Source organism: Chiloscyllium punctatum, chromosome 6 (genome assembly GCF_047496795.1).
Source record: "Chiloscyllium punctatum isolate Juve2018m chromosome 6, sChiPun1.3, whole genome shotgun sequence".
Lineage (NCBI taxonomy): Eukaryota > Metazoa > Chordata > Chondrichthyes > Orectolobiformes > Hemiscylliidae > Chiloscyllium > Chiloscyllium punctatum.
This window is the reverse complement of record NC_092744.1, coordinates 30014085-30034350: the sequence shown is the minus strand read 5'-3', so window position 1 is coordinate 30034350 and position 20266 is coordinate 30014085. Positions and strand designations below refer to the sequence as shown.

The window sequence follows — 20266 nt, the reverse complement described above, 5'->3', positions numbered from 1 at the left end:
CATCCAAAAAAAAAACACACCTATGTCAGTGTCCATAAGATCTACGTCAGCATTACTTCTCTTAATTCCTTCCCTTATGCTTAACTTTCAAACCACTCACTGATAACCTATACCAGACAAAACTTATGTCAAGACTAAAGCCATTTATTTTGTTCTCTGCCTCAAACTGCACTCCATAGCTACCAACTCCACAGTATGGAAACTGCCTGAGGTTAAATAGATTGACTGCAACCTCTGTGTCACACTTGAGCTTCTAAATACACACTTATATTCAAACACTTAACATCATACAACTCTAGGTAAAAGCAATGACTGCAGATGCTGGAAACCAGATTCTGGATTAGTGGTGCTGGAAGAGCACAGCAGTTCAGGCAGCATCCAAGTACCTTCGAAATCGACGTTTTGGGCAAAAGCCCTTCATCAGCACCACTAATCCAGAATCATACAACTCCATTCTGCTGCAGTTTATCTCCTGAATCCCTCACCTATGGCAAGCAGTGATGGACAATAAAATACTGGCCAACCAGCAATGTCCACATCCCATGAGTGAATAAAAAAATGCCTTTGCTGCCTGAAGAGTTGACCATTTTAATGCATTTTTATGCTAACAACTTTCAATCTCAGAAACGGCAAAAATGGCCAGCAATGTGTCTGTTTACTCCAAGGAAATGAGACACAAACATGGCAGTGGATTAAAATGTACAAAACATCGCATCGGTAAATAGCTTTGAGAAAGGCAGGCACGGGAACAGCAAGATTTTACTACGTTCAAACTCATGCCCCTACCAGCATCAAGGCCCATTCACCTATCGCCCAGTGCTTGCTAATCTGCATTGGGTGCTGCATAACTGGGAGCGAATTCTAAAATTTTCAACCTTGTTTTAAGATTGCCCCAAAGTCAAATCCTTCCAATCTCCAATCTCCTCCACAGAGCCCTCATATCTGTACTCTTGATCTTTCCAATTGTAACTTCTCCAACTTTGGTGACAAGTATTTCAATTACCTAGGCCCAAAGCTCTGCATTTGTCTTTCATTCTTTCTGGTACCCTGTGATAACCCGTACAAGGCCCATACGGAATCACCAATCTCCTTGTGGAGCACATTGAGTATGAGTTTCCTTGGCAACAGGCAATGGCAAGTCCAGCTAGATGCATCACCGGAGACCTTTATAAAGCACACTCAGGGATGGGTCAACAGAACTGTCTGTCCCAGGACTAACCTATGTATGCCATGAGTAATGGCTCTATTTTGGTGTTCTACAATGGGCAACATGCTTTCTGAGTTATTACATTCTCCTTCTAAACTTTCTTTGTACAAGCTTTTGGTCATTTACACTGAACCATGTAAGGTGGCAAGTTATGATTTAGAATCTTTTGGGATGTTTTATCACATTAAAGGTTTAACATAAATACAAGTTTTGGTTGATTTACACAAGCATATCACAGCATTCTAAACTGCATTGCATTGAAGCTTCAATTCAGATGAACACAAGGGATGTTATGCAAAGTGCATGAATATGGAAAATTTGCAGGGTTCAAACAAAATTGAGTCCAAGTCAATGGCTCACCCAATGAATCACCAAGTCAATCATATACTCTAATTCATTGCGATCAGTCTTTGAGAAAACAGTATAGTCTAATAAAATTAAACAGTAGCTATTTCTAATTAATATCTAAAACTTGCAGATTAACCAAGCTCTTTTGAAAACAGAGGCATGCTTTCGCTAGAAAATGGTCCAACCCAAAGAGTGAAGCTTTGTAGGTCCACACCTCATGCCACAAAGCCACAACATACACAGTGACTGCGTCAATTCAGCAACAGGAAATAAATTGCTAAAAGGCAGATGTTTCTGTTCAACAGAAAATTATTCAGCAGCTCCTGAGCTTTGATTACAGTTATTTAATAAATTCAAAATTATTTCACACTCCTAGTTGAATGACAATATTACATTATAGAAGCAGGTCATTTCCATCCATCTGTACTGCTGTTTCTCACAAATTAATCTAATTCTATTTTCAAACTGCTCCCCATGCTCTTCGTGTTTTTTTTTAAAGCAACTAACATTTTCAAAAGAATTTGTGGAACTCCGATTCAACAACTGTTTAAAAGAATTCCATGTTTAACCACCTGTTACACAGATTTTCCACATATCACTTTAATCATTTGAATCAATTTACTAACTGCCCTAAATTTGTTCATTTCCTTATTATTGCTTGGGTCAATCAAAATAATCTCACCACTTCATCCTGTGGATTGCTATTTGATGCCGCTTAACCTGCTCAGCTCCAAAAAAACAAGTTCCTCTGATCTCTGTCATCCTTCACAAGAACAGAAGGAGTATGAGAAGTAGACCAATATAGTTGGTCAAGCCTCTCCACTATTGAATATGAATACAACTGACTAGGGCTTCAACTCCCCTTTTCTCACCACTCCCCAAATTCAGAGTCAGAGAAACCCGAACATCTGTTTCCAGGCTTTAAATGTATGCAACGGTGGAGCATCCACAGCCCTCTGGGCACAAAAGTCTAAACATTACTGATACAGCACAGAAACAGACCTTTCAGTCCAACTCAACCTGCCGAGCAGATATCTTAAATTAATCTTGTCCCATATGCCTCTAAACCCTTCCAGATGCCTTTTAAATGCTGTAATTGTACCAGCCTCCACCATCTCCTCTGGCAGCGCATTCTGTACATGCACCACCTTCCATGTGAGACAGTTGTCCCTTAGGTCCCTTTCACATCTTTCCCCTCTCACTTTAAACCCATACCCTCCAGCTGTGGACGACCCCCTCCCCACTCTTGGGGAAAAGACCTTAGCGATTAACCCTATCCATGCACCTCATAATTTTATAAAACTCCATAATGTTGCCTCCCTCCCCTCACCCAAACTCTGATGCTCCAGGGAAAAAAGTCCCAGCCTTTTCAGCCTCTCCCTACAGCTCAAATCCTACAATCATTAGAAATAGGAGCTGCAGGCAGTGGTTCAATGAGATCCTGGCCGACCTGCCACTGTAATGCCATTCGCCTGCACTATTCCTATGTTTCTTGATGTCTTTAAGACATCTATTCAGTATTGAACATTCTCAATGAAGCTACAAAAGAATTTCGGGACAGAAAATTTCCAAGGTTCAGCATTTTCTAAGTGAAGAAATTCTTCATCTCAGTACTAAATGCCCTTTCTTCAGAGACTGCACAACCTGGCTCCCGACCTTTTCAGACACAAGAAAGGGCCTTCCAGCTTCCACCCTGTTGAGACCTATAACAATTTTGTATGTTTGAATAGATCACAAATCACATTTCATTCTGAGCCTGAAAGAATATTTTTTAGATTAGATTACATTACAGCGTGGAAACAGGCCCTTCGGCCCAACAAGTCCACACCGACCCGCCGAAGCACAACCCACCCATGCCCCTATATTTACCCCTTACCTAACACTAGGGGCAATCTAGCACGGCCAATTCACCCGACCTGCACATTTTTGGACTGTGGGAGGAAACCGGAGCACCCGGAGGAAACCCATGCAGACACGGGGAGAAGGTGCAAACTCCACATAGTCAGTCGCCTGAGGCGGGAATTGAACCCAGGTCCCTGGCGCTGAGAGGCAGCAGTGCTAACCACTGTGCCACCGTGCCGCCTTAATATACACCATGTAAACTTGCACTTTGCTCATAGAAGGATTTGGAGATGCTGGTGTTGGACTGGGTTGGACAAAGTTAAAAATTACAACGCCAGGATATAGTCCAACAGGTTTATTTGGAAGCACTAGCTTTCAGAGCGGTCCTCCATCAGGTGATCGTGGAGAATAAGATTGTAAGCCCGGCTTGCAGGACAATACCATACAATCTTGTCATGGTAGATGCTGTAAGACGTGTCAGAATGTCAACATGGATACCACCATTACGCGTGGGGACACCTCCCATCATTTACGTAGCAGGTACTCATGCGACTTTGCCAACATTGTCTATCTCATATGCTGCAGGCAAGGATGCCCTGAGGCATGGTACATTGGCAAGATCAAACAGAGGCTACGGTAATGGATGAATGGGCACTGCAGAACAATCAACAGACAGAAGTGTTCCCTCCCAGTCAGAGGGCACTTCAGTGGTGTGGGACACTCTACCTCGGACCTTTGGGTGACCGCCCTCCAAGGCAGACTTCAGGACAGGCAACAACAAAAGGTGGCCAAGCAGAGGCCGATAGTCAAGTTTGATACCTACGGGGATGGCCTCAACCGGGACCTCAGGTTCATGTCACACTACAGGTGACCCCCATTGCACTGTATATACACACACGGACAAACCCCCCCCCCCCCCCCCGCCCCCCCACACTCCCACAGACTTAAACCCTTTACACTCACACATACACACACCCTCTCACAGACACTCAAACTCTCTCTTCCACCCCCACCCCATACACACAAAAGTTTGTGGGGTGAATTTGTACTTGCAGAATTACATATTACTTTGCTCAAAAACTGCATGAATCCATGTAAGATTCTGTAAATCCATTTTTTAACATTAGAATCAGTCTGACTATTGTGGCACAGAGAGCCTCACAGGGAGTTAACACCTTCAATACCTTATCTGGGCTGACATGACACCAATTGTTAAAGTGCACTTGAGAATATAACTTTTTGAAAATGTTTTGTGATTTACATATGAGAGAACTGAAACCAACATGGTCATTCTAAAAGATGAGAGAATTAACAAACAATCGGGGTCTTTTTCAATATATAATTTCAGTTACATCACACTGCAAACTTTTGCTATAAATTCTGTGTCTTACAATCTTATTCTCAATTTCGATATGCCAGTGTTGGACTGGGGTGTACAAAGTTAAAAATCTTATTCTCCACAATCACCTGATGAAGGAGCAGTGCTCCAAAAGCTAGTGCTTCCAAATAAACCTTTGCAACTATAAAGCTGGTGTTGTGCAATTTTTAACCTCACAAAAGGAGCTCTCTTCCACAGGAATTAGTTTGATGAATCTTCAGCATACACTCCCTATGGCAGGTTAATCTTTCCATAGGAAAGAAGACTATAGGATAGCATACTAAACCAAATCAATGTTATCAATAGATTCACAACGCAGTGAAATTAAATTATTCAATGACCCTTAAAATCTGTCCAATTGTTCCTAATCAGACTATGAAAAACTTGATGTCGAAGATGTTATAAGTCATATACAAAAACGTAACAACTTATTGTTAATACTGGTAGCTTTAGAATGATAAAGCTAAACCACAAGGTAATCTAATGAATATCTATGATTTAATCTTCTTCAAAAGAGAAAGAATAACTTGCCAATTCAAAATCTAGTTTCAAACAGGGGATTCCTGAAGAAGGGCTCATGCCCAAAACATCGATTCTCCTGCTCCTTGGATGCTGCCTGACCTGCTGCGCTTTTCTAGCGACACATTTTCAGCTCTGATCTCCAGCATCTGCCATCCTCACTTTCTCCTCAAACAGGGGATACCAAGCCCTTCATGCAATCCTTGGATAATGAGTTATTCATAGGCTGTATTTCCAATTCTGAAGTCACTGTTTCAGTCAACTTCTTGAATTATTCGCTTATTTCTTACAGGCAGTGATTCTTTTCTCAGAATATTCAATAATTCTTTAACTGGACAGAGAACTAGAAAGAGCAAAAAACAAAAGCAGCCAGTCCTGAAGTTTCCAAAAATCACACTTCACCTGCCAAACCAAATTAAGACAGGTTTACTTCCATCTTACATTTAAAAAAAAATTCTCTATGCTTGTCAAGTTAGTATCAGTTCTACCTCAATTAACTGACTCAACATTCAACCAAATGACAGCCCTGAGCATGGCAACATACCTGTGCCAAAAATTGTCCAGTGTCCTTTATATCAGTAATTAACTTATATTAATTAGATATACCACTTCAACCCATTGTGGCACTTTCAAGAACTCAACACACAAACTGGCAAAGAACTTCAACAAAAACTAAAATATCTTATCAGCAGATGCAAACACTCCACATAATCATCACAGGAATTCCCAGACAACATCAAGAATATAAACATAGACAAGGACGAAGCAACGGTCTCATTCAATGGCACTGTTCAACTGACAAAACTCTAGCCAGAGAGACAATAGCCAACCTCCTGGACAGGCAGAACAGACGACATGATGGGGAACCTATAAACAAAGACTGCATACTCAAACCTACTAGACCTGTACTTGACAACACACTTCACATTTAACAACCAAATATATGAACAGATCAATGGGATACCTATGGGCTCACTCATCTCTGGGCTCATAACAGAAGCAGTGACGCAAAGTCTGGAATAAATCTTACAAATCCAACGCAAACTCTAGATGATACTTTTGTAATTATTCAGAGAACAGAAATCAACACACACAGTGGATCATCAACTACCATGCTCATAGGGATCAGACTTACGAGAGGAGGAAACCAATCAACTCCCATCTCTGGATGTGACGGTAGAAAGAACACAGAACAGTGAATGCACCACGAAAGTATACAGGAAAGCCACACACACTGATCAGATCCTGAACTACAACAGCAACCACCCAAACACACACAAGAGAAGCTGCATTAGGACCTAGTTCAAAAGGGCTACACCACACTACAGCACTCTTGACCTGTGAAAAGAAGAACACCTCTATAGAGTCTTCACCAAGAACTGATATCCCCGCAGCTTCATCTGCAAATGCCTAACAGATAAACAATGTGACGAGGACATGCCACGACCCAACACACTAACCAATCTACCTTATATAAAAATCATCTCAGGACTAACAGCCAGACTTCATCGACTACTAGGATTCATGACAGCCCATAAACTGACAGCCACGCTCAGACAACTCACCAGGACAAAAGACCCAATACAAGACAAACATAATTCATAAAGTTCCATGCAAAGACTGCATGAAACACTACATCGGACAAAACAGGCAGACAACTAGCAAACACATCCACAAACACCAACTAGCCACTAAATGCCACAACCAGCTGTCCCTAGTAGCCATAAACACAGATGATAAGGACCACAAATTTGACTGGGACAACACAACGATCATAGGACAGGCTGAACAGAGGACAGCCAGAAAATTTCTAGAGGCATGGCACTCATCCACGGACTCCATCAACAAGCACATTGACCTGGATCCAATATACCGGCCACAACAACAAAAACCGGAAGCAGCAGAAACTGAACCAAATAAATTCCGGAAGACACAGTACAGCAGCGCTTCATAGGAGGCTCCAAAGCAATAATGATGTCACCAAGACAGGGAACGAAACATCAGCAAATCAACTTCCCAGCTCAGCGAAGCTACCCATAACCACAGCAACTGAGCTACAAATCTTTATGCAGACCTTATGTTATATTATCTTCCAGGCTGTTCACCAACAGTAAATATCTGCATCTATTCTCACTTTGAACAACATTTTTTTAAAAAGTTAACTAATCCTATTATCAACTCTCATTTCCACCAAAAAAACCTAAATAGTGAGGGTGTCTACAAGTATAAGAGTTAAGTACTGTCAGCCCAAATTGATTACTCCTTTATCCTGAGACTGTGCTCCAGTGTTTTAAATTCCTCATACAGATTAAACACTCTCCCAGAAATTACCTTATGTAGCCCCTTCAGAATCCTGCACGCTCCAATCAGATTGCTTTGCATTTACATCAACAAAGAGAATATAGATCCACTTTACTCAGCTCTTATCATAGGCTAACTCACTCATGCCAGGGACCAATTTAGTGAAACTTCATTGTACCACTTCCACATGGTCTCACCAAATTCCTTTGGGCAATAATTGCTACAATCGTAGCAAGATACACTTATTCCTGTGCTCCAACCTAACAACAAGAGCCCACAGCCAGTTTCTTGCACTAATTTCTGTATCGTTTGCAGGAACACATCCAAGGCTTTATGAAATTTACAAATGCCACACAATTTGAAATACTCCTGCTTTTGCATTCTTATGAATGAAGTGAATAACCTCTCACTTTTCCACATTATACTCAGTCTGCCATCTTGTTCCCTACTCACTCACTTGGTCCATATCTCTTTGCAATGTACATCCTCCCAGAGTTTACTTTTCACCTCACTTTGCATCAATAACAAATTGGGATACATGACTCCCTGGCTCTTCAATTAAGTCACCAATGATGATTGCAAATAACTGAGGTCCCAGCACCTACCTTTGCAGCACTCTACTATTCATTGCTTACAATTTGAAAAAGTTTCATTTACAGCCACAATAGCTCCTGTTCATTAACCAATCCTCTTTTCATCCAGAGTACTCTAACTCTGCAAGGTCTTATCTTGCCTATTAATAATTGCTGTACCACCTAATCGATGCACATTACATCTATTAGATTCCCCCTAATGTGAATATATTAACTTGGAACAAAGTAGAACTTTTCACATCTCAAGACTTCTCTGCATTTGATAAGATCGTGGCTGATCAGACTGTGGCCTCAGTTCTACTTTCCGATCTACTCTCATTGCACTTTAACAATCAAGAATCTAATAGTTTTAAAAAGATTCAATGAACCTGCCTGCAATGCTCTCTAGAAAAGAAAATTCCACCGACCAACAACCCTCTGAAAAGAAAGATTCTCCTCCTTTTTATACTGTGGAGAGACTAGAGTTAGGTGACAATGAGAGTAAACATTCATTCAGCATTCACCCGATGAATTATTTTCAGGATTTTACATGGTTAAACCTCCAAAATTGCTAATAAGTTTGAAAAACGCACTTCCAGTAAGTAAACTTATGCTGACTTAGACAAGTACAATATGATTTGAATAAATGCATCAATATTTACTTAATTATGTATTCCAGGATTTTCCCAATGAGTAATGTTAGGCTAACTGGGCTATAATTCCATGGTTTCTCTCTCTCTCCTTTCTCTTACATTTATTAGCTTTCAATCTAATAAGATTGTTACTGAATCTAAGAATGTTTTAACAACCATAGTGAGTGCACCCACCAATTCGACAGCTCTTTTTTCGAACCTTAAAAATATAGTCCTGTGGGTGCCAGGAACTTGTCAATTTTAGTTCCTCATGTTTCTTAGATACTATTTTTATTACCTTTATTTCCTTATTTTTATAACATCTATTCCTGGTATTCTACTGTGAAGACAGACAAAATATTGCCTCTGCTATTTCCTCATTCCCCACAGTAACCTTTCCTGTAGGTTTCAAAATTACCAACATTTACTTTAGTTACTCTCCATTGTAAATATTTAAAATCTGTTTTTATATTTATGGCTTATTTACTTTCATATTCCATTATTCTCCTTTTTTAAATCAACAATTTGATGGTTTCTCTAACATTAAACATTGGACTTGCTACTGTTACTTACAAACTGACAATCTTTTAACCTTAAACATTCTAGTCTCGTCACTGATGGATCTAATGAGACTTTTTCAATGGAATGTATTTTTGTTCAACATTTTGAATTGTTTATTTAAGAATGTTTCCCCCAGTTCATTTACCATCTTATCTTGTAGTCCATTTACCGAACCAATATTTGCCCATACATTTTAGGGCATCCTTGCCAATTTGACTCAAACTGCATGAAGATTAAAGTATAGGTACTACAAACTCAAACTTCAGGCTTTCTGGCTTCAACACACAGTCCAAGCATATACCTATTGTTAGGCGGCCTATCACTACCTACACCAGCAGTGCCTAACTCGTGACATTCCTAATTTCCACCTAATTCTTTCTACTTTGTTATCTTCTGAGGCTAGACCCTTTCTCATTAATGTCCTTATGCCATCCTTTACTATTACAGCATCCTTTTCCCCTGTGCCCATCTGTTAAAAATATTGCTTACCCTGGAATATGTATTTGCCAATTTCATTTTGCAACCATGCCTCTGTAATGGTAATTACATTTCAGCAATTTGTCTCTATTTGTGCTACTTGTCCATCTTTCAAGCATTCTAAAATTAAAAACCTTGAATTTATTTTACCAATTCCTCCATTGACCTTATTTGTTAATGTAAAATTAATATTAAGCTCGGTCATCCCACTCTGCTCACTTTCACCCAGATTGCTAGACTATTAAGGTGCCTTGACTTTTCTCATTGAATTTCTAAATTCTCATTCACTGAACTCTCCTCATCCTCTATTAAAGTCTTGCCCACAACCCAACTTATATGTTCAGCCAGGACACTGGCCCCAACCAATTTAAATGAAGCTCAGCTCAACAGAACAGCTGGGCCCTTCCCAGAATACTGATGGGAGAGCCCTATGATTCAAACTCCACTTCCACCCCACTCTTTTTCCATATGTTCAATTCCCTATCCTTGCTCAACCAGATACCAACTGGTACATGGCTCAGGTAACAATCCAAAGATAAATATCTATGAAGTTCTGAAATTTAATTCAGATCTCAACTCAAACTGCCTCAAAAAATAATTCCTAGTTATATTTGTTGTTGCTTTCTACATGGCCTGTGAGAATAGGAACCTCCTCCTCCAACCACAAGGAAACATCCTTCACCTCAGCACTGGGCAAGGAACACAACATCCCCTGACTGGACTGCCTATCATCGTTACTACACTCCTCTTCACTCCCACCACTTAAAGATCAGCCTGTATCATGATGCCGTGATCCGTTTGGTATGCCATCCTGAAGACCACTTTCTGATCCATCATCACAAGATCCTGGTATCTGCTGGACAAAATCAAAGACTAAAGCTCCTTCATCAATACTTGCTGTTTCCCCATGCTTATCTACTCTCAGCTCGCGCCCCTTCTATTGACGAACTCAACTTCTATCTACTCTAAAGGGGATGCGTAATAATCTCCAGCAACACACCACTAAACTTATATTAGCTTTGCCACTGTTTTCAGATCATTTGTGTTAAAGAGTTGTCTAGATATGCATAGAATGCCCCAACTGCAATTCAACTATAAATCTATTGTTGATAATTGTCATGGCTTTATCTACTTGTACTACTATCTTTAACTAACAGTTCAATTTCTGTACTCAATTTAAAATCTTATCATTCAAGGGTATTTCCATCCTGTACTTTTTATTCCAAAATTATATTACACATCCTTTTCTACATTAACCAACACATATTTCTCTTTTTCAGGTCTTTCACACCCTTCATTGAATTTCCTAAAGCCACAACTTGTCATCATCTGTAATTTTAAACTTCTTAATTCTCAGATAATTTATAGATTATGTAAGAAATCCTCGACATGGCACTTGTTGTGGGGCAATCAGCACACTTTCTATGCCAAATAACTTACCTTTTTTTAAACTTCTGGTTCAATTCTGCCCTCCCATCTATGGCCACGTTACAGATAATTTCACATTGACAAGTTAACAACTTACTGGATGCTTTTTTTAACATGTACATAGAACCTCCCCTTCCATCAAAATGTAAGTAGCAAGGTGAGAATGATACCAACTAATTCATTTTTAAGCACTTATTAATGGTCTTCATTATTACAAATTCCATCAATTTTGTCGTAAACTGAAGTCAAACTAGTTTATAGCTAATGGTTTTTATTTTATTCATTTGGGAGACATGGGCATTTCTGGCAGACCAGTATTTATTGTCCACTCCTCATTGACCTTGAGAAGATGGTAGCAAGCTGCCTTCTTGAATCACTGCAGTCCTCGTGCTGTAGGTTGATCCATAATGCCCTTTGTCACAAAGCTAGTCATTTTTTTTCCTAAAAGCTGCTCCTTGGCTCAAGGAGTCTCTGTCCTTGATTATTTTCAGAGCTGCAATAAACTGGACCAGTCTGGTTTGGTACAGAGATGAAAAGGATTTTGAGAGGCCTTTGGTTTATATGTGAACAGATGAGACTTATATGGTTTTGGTTTATATGTGAACAGAGAGTGGTCAGCTCTCTAGCTGAGCTGAGCAGTTTTAGTTCAATCTTGAACTGGGAAGTTCAACAGGGAGCTGTGTGGAAACTCACACTCTTTTCTGCCCTTCAACTTCAACCTGTAAGCATGTGTTCCATTTATACTGGTTTTTAAAGGGAGTTTGCTTATTGGGACTGTCGTGTATATTCGGAACAGCATAATTAAGTCTAGTTGGATAAGTTGAGTTCTGTAGGGATCCTTTATTATGTTTTTTGTGCTTCATTGTGTAATTTTGTGAATAAAGGTTTGTCTGTTTTAAAATATAGTAGTCAACCTAGCTAACTTACTCCGGGTAATTTTCACTGTACACTTAACGAAACAAATTGAAAATCTTTGGTCTGGGGCTGCCTGCTTAAGAATGTTTTGAGTGGTCTGGCTGAGTCCATAACACCTTCGTGCAGTAATTCCACGGTTTTGGCTCAGTGAAGTCAGGGTGGTAAGTGTTTTGGAGGGGAATAATACTCCCATGTATCCACTGCCTTTGGCCTTCGACATGGAAACAGATATAGGTTTGGAAGGTGTTTTCTAAGGATCTTTTTGTGAATTTCTGCAGTGCATTTTGTAGATTGGGTACACTGCTGCTACTGAGTGTCAGTGGTGGTAGAGGGAGAGGATGCTTGTGTTTATGATGTCAATCAAGTGATCTCCTTTGCCCTGGATGATAGCAAGCTTCTTGTGTGTTGCTGAGGCTCCATTCATCCAGGCAAGTGGTGAGTATTCCATCATACTCCACACATGCACCTTATAGATGGGATTCAGGCTCTGTGTACTCAGGAAGTGAGTTACTCAATTGTTTTCTTAGTCATGTTGATTCAGGATGAAGCATTAGCTAAAACATCAGCGATAGTTCCACTGCTTTTCATTGAAACAGTGTCATGTGATCTTTTACATCCATCTCAGATGAGCTTTGGTTTAATGTTTCTTCCAAAATACAGCACTTCCATGAATGGAGCACTCCTTTCTTGTTGCACGAGTGTGTTGATTTTAATGCTCAAGTCCTGAACCAGAAAGCCTGTATCTCAGATTAGACAGTTACACATGAGCCACAGCTGATATTTAATATGCACATCATTTCAACTGACAAACATCTACTAAAGATCTGAAAGGAGGAAAGCTTTTCCCAAAAGGACTTGTGGAAGTTCACAGGTATACAAGTAATTAGCCGGTCTCAGCTTAAAAGGAGCCAGTGTCTTTTAAACAACGAACACTTCACTGTGCCTCCAGAATAGTAAGACACATGTTACTGAAGCACAGAATGGACTCACATGCATTCTTCTGAATCCATGGTTAAAGTCTTGCAGTCCTATTCAACTTCAATTACTTAGTTTCAGCTGTATTTACGACACAAGTTGAAGAAACATTCTCCAAATTGTTCTACCAGTTGAAGTGTCTACAAACTGTCTTTCCAGAACATAACTCTCCATTGATATTCTGCCTGATGGTCACATGTTTTTTGGGGACATCAGCTTTGAAGGATGATGAAAAAATAGATTTATTTTAAGTTCTGTGGATACCTTTCTCCCCCCCTAAAACAGGTTATGTTTACAACTGCAACGTTTTTTTTTAAATGTGGCACATCTTGGAGACTGTATTCTAATTAAATCAATACTAGCTGTTGCATTCCACTTAACATTACGTAAAGGATTGTTATACAAGGTCAAGGTTATGTCACATTGAAAGTATTTAGATTAAATATTGCTGTGCAAAAGACTTCGTCCACAATCATGCACCAGCAGATAATTCACAATTTACAACTTTAATTCAATGGTTTTAAAGATTCTACAAATGGAATGCAAATCAAAGACTCATCTTACTGCTTTTGAATACTACATTATTATTGTGACAGTCTTGCACATGCACAATGCTGGTTATTTGCTGCATACAAGTTAATTAGATTTTGAGAAACAAAATTAAAGAAATTGTTGATAAATCGTAGTCGGGTCTGCAGTATTCTCATTTTTGTTGAGAAACAAATTGATTTCATAATGACTGCCTATAACTGGAACTGTGAATGAAAAGATTAAGCAAGACCCTCAACCACAGAGAGGTTACTACATTCAGTGAAAATGGACAATCCAGAGGGGACAGAATCAAAGAGTGCTGGAAAAACATAGCCAGTCAGACACTTCGAGCATAACCTCTTCAGCAAGAATGAGGGGGTGGACCAAGGAAGCTGAGAGATGAATGGGCAAAGGGTGGGGGCAGCATGGAATGCAATAGATAGATGAAGGTAGGGGTGAAGGTGATAGGTCAGGGAGGAGTGGATCAGTCAGAAGGAAGATGGACAGGAATAACAGTTCAAGAGGGTGGTGCCGAGTTGGAAGCTTGGATCCCTGATAACATGCAGGGAGGGGAAATGAGGAAACTGGTGAAATCCACATGGGACCCTCCAACCACATGGGATCAAAATGGAAAATGAGGCGATCTTCCTCCAGGCATCAGGTGGCTAGAGTTTGGTGGTGGAGGAGATCCAGGACTTGCATGCCCATGGCGAAATGGGAGAGGGAGTTAAAGTGTTGAGTCACAGGGTGGTGGGGTTGTTTAGCGCACGTGTCCCAGCTATGTTCTGAAACATAGAGTCATAGAGATGTACAGCATAGAAACTGACCCTTCGGTCCAACCCGTCCATGCCGACCAGATATCCCAACCCAATCTAGTTCCACCTGCCAGCACCTGGCCCATATCCCTCCAAACCCTTCCTATTCATATACCCATCCAAATACCTCTCAAATGTTGCAATTGTACTAGCCTCCACCACATCCTCTAGCAGCTCATTCCATATACTTACCACCCTCTGCGTGAAAAAGTCGCCCCTTAGGTCTCTTTTATATCTTTCCCCTCTCACCCTAAACCTATGCTCTCTAGTTCTGGACTCCCCGACCCCAGGGAAAAGACTTTGCCTATTTACCCTATACATGCCCCTCAATTTTGTAAACCTCAATAAGGTCACCCCTCAGCTGCCGACGCTCGAAGGAAAACAACCCCAGCCTGTTTGGCTCCCCCTGTAGCTCAAATCCTCCAACCCTGGCAACATCCTTGTAAACCTTTTCTGAACCCTTTCAAGTTTCACAACATCTTTCCGATAGGAAGATCAGAATTGCACGCAATATTCCAAGAGCGACCTAACCAATGTCCTGTACAGCTGCAACATGACCTCCCAACTCCTGTACTCAATACTCTGACCAATAAAGGAAAGCATACCAAACACCTTCTTCCCTATCCTATCTGTGACTCCACTTTCAAGGAGCTATGAACCTGCATTCCAAGGTCTCTTTGTTCAGCAACACTCCCTCGGACCTTACCATTAAGGTGTATAAGTCCTGCTAAGATTTGCTTTCCCAAAATGCAGCACCTCGCATTTATCTGAATTAAACTCCATCTGCCACTTCTCAGCCCATTGGCCCATCTGGTCAAGATCCTGTTGTAATCTGAGGTAACCCTCTTCGCTGTCCACTATACCTCCAATTTTGGTGTCATCTGCAAACTTACTAACTGTACCTCTTAAGCTCACATCCAAATCATTTATGTATATGATATAAAGTAGAGCACCCAGCATCGATCCTTGTGGTACTCCACTGGTCACAGGCCTCCAGTCTGAAAAACAACCCTCCACTACCACTCTCTGTCTTCTACCTTTGAGCCAGTTCTGTATCCAAATGGCTAGTTCTCCCTGTATTCAGTGAAAGCTAAACTTGCTAATCAGTCTCCCATAAGGAACCATGTTGAACGCCTCAGTGAAGTTCATACAGATCATACAAAGGCCGCTCTGCCTCATCAATCCTCTTTGTTACTTCTTCAAAAAGTTCAATCCAAGTTTGAGAGACATGATTTCCCACGCACAAAGCCATGTTGACTATCCCTAATCAGTCCTTGTCTTTCCAAATACCTGTAGACCCTGTCCCTCAGGATTCCCTCCAACAACTTGCCCACCACCAAGATCAGGCTCAATGATCTATAGTTCCCTGGCTTATCCTTACCACCCTTCTTAAACAGTGGCACCAGGTTAGCCAACCTCCAGTCTTCCAGCACATCACCTGTGACTATTGATGATATAAATATCTCAGCAAGAGGCCCAGCAATCACTTCTCTAGCTTCCCACAGAATTCTAGGGTAGACCTGATCAGGTCCTGGGGATTTATCCACCTTCACCCGTTTCAAGATATCCAGTACTTCCTCCTCTGTAATCTGGACATTTTGCAAGATGTCACCATCTATTTCCCTACAGTCTATATCTTCCATATCCTTTTCCACAGTAAATACTGATGCAAAATATTTATTTAGTATCTCCCCCATTTTCTGTGGCTCCACACAAAGGCCGCCTTGCTGATCTTTGAGGAGCCCTATTCTCTCCCTCGTTACCCTTTTGTCCTGTATGTATTAGTAAAATCCCTTAGGATTCTCCTTAATTCTTATTTGCCAAAGCTATCTCATGTCCCCTTTTCGCCTTCCTGATTTTCCTCTTAATTATACTCCTACTTCCTTTATACTCTAAGGATTCACTCAATCGATCCTATCTATACCTAACATATGCTTCCTTCTTTTTCTTAATCAAACCCTCAATTTCTTTAGTCATCCAGCATTCCCTATACCTACTAGCCTTTCCTTTCACCCTAACAGGAATATACTTTCTCTGGATTCTAGTTATCTCATTCTGAAGGCTTCCCATTTTCCAGCCATCCCTTTACCTGCGAACATCTGCCCCCAATCAGCTTTCAAAAGTTCTTGCCTAATACCATCAAAATTGGCCTTTCTCCAAGTTAGAACTTCAACTTTTAGATCTGGTCTATCCTTTTCCACCACTATTTTAAAGCTAATAGAATTATGATCGCTGGACGCGAAGTACTCCCCCACTGTCACCTCAGTCACCTTCTTTCCCAAGAGTAGGTCAAGTTTTGCACCTTCTCTCATAGGTACATCCACATACTGAATCAGAAAATTGTCTTGTACACACTTAAATTCCTCTCCATCTAAACCCTTAACACTACGGCAGTCCCAGTCTATAAACGTTCCACAAGTTGACGTTCCAAGAATATAGTTTGGTTCACCTTATCAATATCGGAATCTATAACATGCTCAAGGAGAATATTTAATAATGGTAAACATACTGCTGTGTACGACCTGAAAATCCAGCCCACACTTGTAAATTGTCACAAACTCAATGTCCAAGTCATACCAGATACTTGGTCTGAACAGGAGAAAAGGGTAGATTTGAAAGTTATTGGTAGCTCTAATGTAGAACTTAGCCAGTTGGAAAATATGTGCTATCTCCAAATCCCATCTCAACAGCTGGTAGAATTTAAATTAATTCGTGAATCTGGAACATAAAGCTAGCCTTTGTAATGGTGACCACACAAAAGTATTACTGACAGTTGTAAAAGTCTGCCTGGCTCACTAATATTCTTTAGGGAAGGAAACCTGCCATTTTAACCTATTCTGGTCTATTTATGATCCCAGATACCCAGCAATGTGGTTAAGTCTTGTCTACACTCTGAAGTGGCCACTCAACTCAAAGCAAATAGGGATGCACACCAAATAAAAATCAGAAGAACTGTGGATGCTTTACATCAGAAACATAGAGAAATTGCTGGAAAAGCTCAGCAGGTCTGGCAGAAATCAGAGTTAATGTTTCTGGTCCAGTGACCCCTCCTCAGAAAACGGTACATGGCTAATCACTTACTCAAAATATTTCAGGAAAATTGGGTTAAGATTGATAATAGGAAATTATATAACATACAGCATGCCTGACTAGTTTTGAAAGCTTTGGTCTTCAAGATGGAAACTACTATAAGCTTCATTATATAAACCATTAAAATGTTCAAAGCTAACATCATAAAGTTTTCAAAGCTCTGAATCGACATGCCCATGTAATATTAATATACAAAAACTCAAGGCCTGTCTAAACAGATGTTAGAAAAATGAATTGATAAAGAAGGAACTGTGTCACCCTTTCAAAGAGGAAAGCAGAGAACCCAGTTGCATTTCAACTCAGTTGAGAGTTTCAAATGTTTTGAGTGGATTTGTAGACGAGCAAATTCTAACTCAACTTCATATCCAAAGTTTTATAAAATCAGTTGGTGCTCCATCTGTTAATCTGCTTGCATGAATGGACACTAAATTGTAAAAACAGATTTCAGTGTCATTTTCCACCTTCAATTTTCAAAAACAGTTTATCTTCATAACTCCTTTAGAGAGCAGTCTATATCACATATAGACTTGAATGATCCAAGTTGACTTGACTTTTGCTTTGACAGAAAAAAAGCATAAAATATTTTGATGATCCAACAACAGTCCTATATGTCAAGCTATTCAGCGTTAAGTTTCTTTAATTCTCCAATTTTGTAAAGCTCCAAATAAATGAATTTCCACCCCCAAATCAAAATATGGTTTTAGTAGATGCAGGATTCAGGACAATGCCCCAGTTTTGCACCTGCTGAAAAGAGGTTGCCTGTCACACTGCCTCAAGCAGAACAGCCTGCTCTGAAAATGCTACAATAACCACTCTACCACCAGAGCAAGTTGTTCACTGCAGCAACCTTCCAGTCTCCCAAGTGCTGTTATTTCCAGGCTTACATCATGCATTAAGTTTTTAAAAGCTTTAGAAAAACTTTAAGTTAACAATATTAAAAGGAGTATTCCATACTTAAAGGGTGAATACATTTTGCTGCTGCGTAAAACATGAATGTTCACTAAATCACCTTTTACTGCAGTAAAACAAAAAAATGTTAGTCTGATTAGTTGGGGGTTAAATATCAGTTACCAGTAATAAACAATTGATAAATTGCTGGCTTGCAGAAGTTAAAACCTTACCTTCATTGGGGATATATGTGACTGAGAAACAAATCCATGTATATTCTCAATCTGAGATAGGTTCTTCTCTGACACATGTACAAGCTCAGGGCCTTTCACATCATTGCTAATCTGCGGAGAGCTGTGTTCTTGTGGAGATGCATCGTCATCTTGATAACGATACTTCTGTAAAAATGGAAGAAAAACAGGATACTAACAAATAATGCAATTTCAAAAAAATGCCAAATCAATTTCAAAATTAAACAAATTTCTAAATATGTGAAAACACCTTCTCAATTTTAAATAACTCCTATTCAAGGATTTTCATTGATACAACCAAGCTATCCACTTAAATTCAATAAATTTCATAGAGAGGAAGCAGCATTTTGTTGATAATGTATGGCTAATTAAATTTCATAACAAAATATCCATTTGATACACATTTGAACTTTTAATTGTGCTCAGTTATTCCTGTGGAATTCTGAATATGATTTGTGAATTTGTACCACCAAACATTTGGGGCTAGATTTCTCAGGTCTCCAGAGCACAACTACAGCTCCCTGCTATTTTACCAGCAGCCTGAACCTTCAGGATGCCTGTCTAATTAATGGCCATTTAAGGGTCTACTCATATAGTCAGGGGAATTCTACCTGTAGCAGGAGGGGTCCATGCCAAGCATTCAGCCTGGCAGGTTTCCCTGGTGAGGGTTTCATAAGTTCGACAGGCCACCCAACCCTCCTCCAACCCCACTGGGGCCTGCAAACCTGTCTCGGCAAGTGTCTGGACTTGCCTTAAAGTTTGGACTACACCTTAAGACTGGTTGCAGTCCCAGCAGTGGCCAATAGTTCCGGTGGTGCTGCTGGGACAATAGAGTTTCCAGCTATTTGATTGGCCTGCAGTATGAAAGCAGATCTTTTCAGGTAGGGGGAACAGCTCACTTCAAGCCAAGAAATAGCCTACTATTATTACACAAGGGAGATGCACTCTTACTCCTCCTTTCTTCACCACCCCTCCACAGTCCTCAATGTATCTAGTGCCATTCCCCTGCACAGTTGCTTCAGATAATAATCCAAAGCCCTCTCAAATGCCTCCATTGAACCTGCTTCCACGCTATACTCTGGACATGCTACCATCAAACATATCTCCAGAACTTAACCACAGTGCTTGAAAAGCACTCCACTGCCTTTTTAAAAAAACTATCGTAAATCAGTCATTCAACAGAAATTGCAGACATCCAAGTGGTGCAGTTTAATGATAAATTCACCACGTTAGTAGTGAAAGCAATAGAGATGTAAACTTACCTTCACAAATCTTATTTAGCACCCAACCTTTCTAAAGCCCAATCCAGTTGACCAAATAGCAACAATCCTGAAGGGCCTATGCCTGAAAAGACTATTTTCCTGTTCCTTGGATGCTGCCTGACCTATAGTGCTTTTCCAGCACCACACTCAACTGATCTCCAACAACTGCAATCCTCATTTTCTCCATAAACTGCCTCCATGGCAAGTATATTTTTCTTACATAAAGGGATGAAAACTGCACACAGATGGTTTCAGCAAGGCAAGGCACTGCACA

General features: G+C 40.2%; 1 protein-coding gene across 24 annotated transcripts in view; it reads right to left on the bottom strand.

Moving 5' to 3' along the window:
• Positions 1 to 20266, bottom strand: part of LOC140478823 (disks large homolog 1) — a 459945-nt gene that overhangs the window by 284259 nt on the left and 155420 nt on the right. For all 24 annotated transcript variants that reach the window (XM_072572239.1, XM_072572250.1, XM_072572237.1 and 21 more), the window contains one exon: positions 18713 to 18877. In XM_072572239.1, the coding sequence (XP_072428340.1) occupies positions 18713 to 18877 (165 nt within the window). The remainder of the gene's footprint in view (positions 1 to 18712; positions 18878 to 20266) is intronic.